At 55.7% G+C, this 5,070-nt stretch overlaps 1 protein-coding gene across 3 annotated transcripts in view; it reads left to right on the top strand.

The window, feature by feature from the left end:
- The window catches only part of PLA2G15 (phospholipase A2, group XV), a 21,498-nt gene extending 17,467 nt beyond the window's left edge, over positions 1 to 4,031 (top strand). For all 3 annotated transcript variants that reach the window (XM_011997987.1, XM_011997986.1, XM_011997988.1), the window contains one exon: positions 2,537 to 4,031. In XM_011997987.1, coding sequence (XP_011853377.1) covers positions 2,537 to 3,048 — 512 coding nt within the window. In that variant the 3' untranslated portion in view covers positions 3,049 to 4,031. The remainder of the gene's footprint in view (positions 1 to 2,536) is intronic.
- Positions 4,032 to 5,070: the final 1,039 nt, after the last annotated feature.

A 5,070-nucleotide genomic window follows, 5' to 3' on the forward strand; every position in this document is an offset into this window, starting at 1 on the left:
GTTCACTGCAACCTCTGTCTTTTGGGTTCAAGCACTTCTCTTGCCTCAGCCTCCCGAGTAGCTGGGATCACAGGTGCTCACCACCACACCCAGCTAATTTTTGTATTTTAAGTAGATACGGGGTTTCGCTATGTTGGCCAGGCTAGTCTCAAACTCCTGACCTCAGGTGATCCACTCGCCTTGGCCTCCCAAAGTGCTGGGATTACAGGCGTGAGCCTCTGTGCCCGGCTGTCCCTCCCTCTTACCCCCATCCTTGCTTCTTCATCCCCACCTTCACCCCAGAGGAGGAAGGCTAGAGCATTTTATTTTATTTTATTTTATTTTTTTGAGGCAGGGTCTTTCTCACTCTGCCACTCAGGCTAGAGTGCAGTAGCGTGATCTTGGTTCATGCACCCCCATTTTCCAGGTTCAAGTGATTGTCCTGCCTCAGCCTCCCGGGGAGCTGGGACTACAGGCGTGTACCACCACACCTGGCTAATTTTTGTATTTTTAGTAGAGACTGGGTTTTGCTATGTTCGCTAGGCTGGTCTCCAACTCCTGACCTCAAGTCAGGAGGATCTGCCTGCCTCAGCCTCCCAAAGTGCTGGGATTACAAGCATGAACCACCACAGCCAGCCAGATTTTTTTGTATTTTTAGTAGAGATGGGGTTTCACCATTTTGGTCAGGCTGGTCTTGAACTCCTGACCTCAAATGATCTGCCCACCTTGGCCTCCCAACGTTCTGGGATTACAAGGATGAGCCCCTGCACCTGGCCTCTAGACTACAGTTTCTAATTTATGAGTTCACCTCCATCTGTGGGCGGCAAGGAGCCTCTGTAGGCAACACAGGGAGGAAGCAGGTGCAGATCTGGCTGCACCTGCTTGCCTGGCAGTTGGGAAAGCCACCCCTTTTCTGGTTCCTCCCCCATCTTTTCATGACTGTTGCAGCTCACCAGCTGCAGCTAGAGAGTTTCCTCCCTCTGCTAGGACTTGAGGGAGGCTTATGGACCCTCGCTTTGGGAGCTATGAGCCAGGGCTGTGCCAAGCATCTCATGAGCTCAAGTCCCTGCCACTGCTTGACCTGCTTGGTCTACTGGCATTGTGATTGGGTCAGGCCCAGTGACTCTGAATTGGCTGGAAGACACTCAGCTTTAGTGAGGACTCATTAGAGCCACTCCTTTTGTCTAGCCTGGGCCTGGAGGGACGGATGTGGGCATACCCTGAGTTTAGACAGGTAACCCTGGCCCCTTTCAGAGTTTCTCTGTGAGTCCCCTTAGAGCTTTGCTTCAAAGGCTGGGAAGCTGTTCTGTCCCGCCTTGGCAGTCCAGGACTGGGGTGGGGGGTGCAGGGAGGTGTCCGTGCACCCCTCGGGGCTTTCCTTGCCTTAGGGGTCCCCCAGCCAGGCCACAGCAGGCAGAGCTGAGGCCCTATAGTCAGTCCGAGAGGCCTCCCTGCTTTCAGATACAGGGTGGGGTGATGGGCGACCATGGATCCTGAACAGTCCAGAGGCCCCTGTTTCCAAGTTGCAGCTTTTACTTCCTGGAGGCCTCCCTGGCTGCCGGGTGTTTGTGTTGTTCCCATTCCTGTGTACAGGGGCTCCACCTCCATCTGCAGCCTCCCCTCCTGCCCTGTCTCCAGCATGCCTGGCTGCCCAGGTCAGCGCACAGGCAAGTGGGCGGAATGAGGCCGCTGCTGGCTGAACACTGGTCTGAGCTTAGGAAAAGAAAAACTGGTACACAGTTCAGTGTCATAAAAGGGAAAGCAGAACATGTCATCTCTGGGCTGCCAACCTGCTGACTCACTAGACTAGGTCAGTGCCCACAGACTGATCAGCACTCGGAGGATGGCAGAGTTTACAGACAAGGAAGCATCATAAATCACACTGTGGGTATGTGCCGCCTCACTCCCTGGTGAGGAAAGCAAAAGAAACAAAACATATCTTGGATATGTGGTTCCCAGATGTAGCAAAAATAAAGAGAAACAGAGCCAAGGTAAGCAGCCTGGGCAACATAGCAAGACCCCATCTGTATAAAAAGTGGAAACATTTTTAGCTGGGCATGGTGGGACGTGAGTGTAGTTCCAGCTACTCAGGAGGCTGACACAGGAGGATCGCTTGAACCCAGGAGGTGGAGGTTGCAGTGAGCCAAGATTGCACCACTGCACTCCCGCCTGGGTGACAGAATGATATCCTACCTCAAAAAAAAAAAAAAAAAAAAGGTAAAATTTGCCAGGCATGAGGCATGGTGGCGCATACCTGTAGTCCCAGCTACTCGGAAGACTGAGGCGGGAGGATTGGTTGAGCCTGAGAGGTTGAGGCTGCCGTGAGCTGTTATCATGCCACTATACTCCAGCCTGGGCAACAGAGTGAGACCCTGTCTCAAAAAGAAAAAAAAAAAAAAGCCAAGGCAGGGAAGGGAGTCACAGTGATTACAATGATAATAAGAGGGTAGAGATGCGGGACTGTGGACTGGGCCCCTGGCAGGGGCCTGGTGGTGAACATGCTGCCCAACCAGCTGGCATTCCTAAGCACAGACTGCCCAGAGCCTTCTCCCTGCAGGAGACAACAACCGGATCCCAGTCATCGGGCCCCTGAAGATCCGGGAGCAGCAGCGGTCAGCTGTCTCCACCAGCTGGCTGCTGCCCTACAGCTACACGTGGTCACCTGAGAAGGTGTTCGTGCAGACGCCCACGACCAACTACACACTGCGGGACTACCGCAGGTTCTTCCAGGACATCGGCTTTGAAGACGGCTGGCTCATGCGGCAGGACACAGAAGGGCTGGTGGAAGCCACGATGCCACCTGGCGTGCAGCTGCACTGCCTCTATGGCACTGGTGTCCCCACACCAGACTCCTTCTACTATGAGAGCTTCCCTGACCGTGACCCTAAAATCTGCTTTGGTGACGGCGATGGTACTGTGAACTTGAAGAGTGCCCTGCAGTGCCAGGCCTGGCAGAGCCTCCAGGAGCACCAAGTGTTGCTACGGGAGCTGCCAGGCAGCGAGCACATCGAGATGCTGGCCAACGCCACCACCCTGGCCTATCTGAAACGTGTGCTCCTTGGGCCCTGACTCCTGTGCCAGGCAGGGCTGGATGGCTCAGCTGTGGACCTGCTCTTGGCCTCTGGTGCTGTCATGGCCCATGAGTTTCACAGAGTTTGTGACTGACTATTCAAGGCCCTGAGTCTTGGACTGTGAAGCATCTGCCGTGGGGAAGTGCTGTTTGTTATCCTTTCTCTGTGGCAGTGAAGAAGGAAGAAATGAGAGTCTGGACTCAGGGACCCTGGATGGCAAGAATGCTGCTGATGGTGGAATTGCTGTGACCTCAGGACTGGCTCCACAGGGTGGGCTGGCTGGGCCCTGGTCCCAATCCCTACCTGGGGCCGTGTGTCCCCCTACTCCTATGGGCTTTTCATACTTGCCTCCTGGGCCCTGGCCCCGCTGCCTTCCTATGAGGGATGTTACTGTGCTGTGGTCCTGTACCCAGAGGTCCCAGGGATGGGCTCCTGGCCCCTCGGGTGACCCTTCCCACACACCAGCCACAGGTAGGCCTGCCACTGGCCATGGGTAGCTAGAGCTGCTGGCTTCCCTGTGGCTTAGCTGGTGGCCAGCCTCACTGGCTTCCTGGGTGAGCCCAGTAGTCCCTGCAGGCAGGGGCAGTTTGTTGCATTCTTCATGGTTCCCAGGCCCTGGGACATTTCACTCTACTCCTACCTCCCTTACCGCCAAGAGCAGTCAAGCTCTGGATTGGGCAGCAGATGTGCCCCCAGTCCTGAAGGCTGTGTCCCAGGAGCTCTGATTTCCTCGGATGTGCTGTTGGCCCCAGGACTGAAGCTGCCTCCCTTCACCCTGGGACTGTGGTTCCAAGGATGAGAGCAGGGGTTGGAGCCACAGCCTTCTAGGGGCCTGTGGAGAAAGGGAATCCAAGGAAGCAGCCAAGGCTGCTCGCAGCTTCCCTGAGCTGTACCTCTTGCTAACCCCACCACCACACTGCCACCCTGCCCTAGAGTCTCACTAGTACCCAAGTGGGTCAGCACGGGGCTGAGGACGGGGCTGAATGGGACCCTGAGAGAGCCAGGAGTCCCCTGAGGCCCCCCTAGGGGCTTTCTGTCTGCCCCAGGGTGCTCCATGGGTCTCCCTGTGGTAGCAGGCATGGAGAGTCAGAGCTGCCTTCATGGCAGTAGGCTTTAAGTGGGTGACTGGCCACAGGCTGAGAAAAGGGTACAGCCTCTAGGTGGGGTTCCCAAAGCTGCCTTCAGGCTGGACTGAGCTGCTCTCCCACAGGATTTCTGTGCAGCTGGATTTTCTCTGTTGCATACATGCCTGGCATCTGTCTCCCTTTGTTCTTGAGTGGTGGGCCCCGCATGGGGCTCTGAGCAGGCTGAATCTGGATTCTGGCAATAAAAGTACTCTGGATGCTGTAAGGTGCCCTGGCCTACGCTCTGCTCTGAGCATGAGGGGAGGGAGGTGATGGAGGTACAAGGTGGCTGGAGAGGCAGGAAATTAGGGGCTGGGCCTTTACAGGAGCCTTCACAGGTTCTGTCAGCATCAAAGCATGGTTCCTGTGCCCTTCTGTGGACTTCATCCTCCTGCCCTCTCTCCTGGAATCCAGTTCCCCTCCTGGGACTAAGAACCAGAACCTGAAACATTCCTGTGGAAATGGGGTCCTGTCCTCCCCCTGCTTCTGCCTGGTCAGCAGGCCCCACATGCCACCTAGGAGCTGGGAGCAAGGACAGTCCTGCAGTCACCTGACTAGACCCTCCTTCCCAGCCTCTGTCTTCCCTCAGCTTGCAAGTGTCAGCATCCTTTGAACCTAGAGTTCTTTTTAGGATGCCACCCTTCTTTGCATCTTCAGCTCATCAGCCTGCCATCTGTACCCCCGGGGAGGTACAGACGAGAGAGATCAAGGGAGGAAAAGAGACTACTGGGCTGAGACTAGTATGGACAAAGACTGAAATAGAGACAGAGACAGGGAAACGTGGATAGGGGATAGGGTCCTGGCCTGAATTTTGTAGTCCAGAGCCCAGCCAGTACCCAGTTCTGTCTTCACTCAGCCCCACCAGCTGGGGCGCCAGGCTTTGATACACCAGAGGC

The sequence above is a fragment of the Mandrillus leucophaeus genome, unplaced genomic scaffold, assembly GCF_000951045.1.
Source record: "Mandrillus leucophaeus isolate KB7577 unplaced genomic scaffold, Mleu.le_1.0 Scaffold551, whole genome shotgun sequence".
NCBI classification, from domain to species: domain Eukaryota; kingdom Metazoa; phylum Chordata; class Mammalia; order Primates; family Cercopithecidae; genus Mandrillus; species Mandrillus leucophaeus.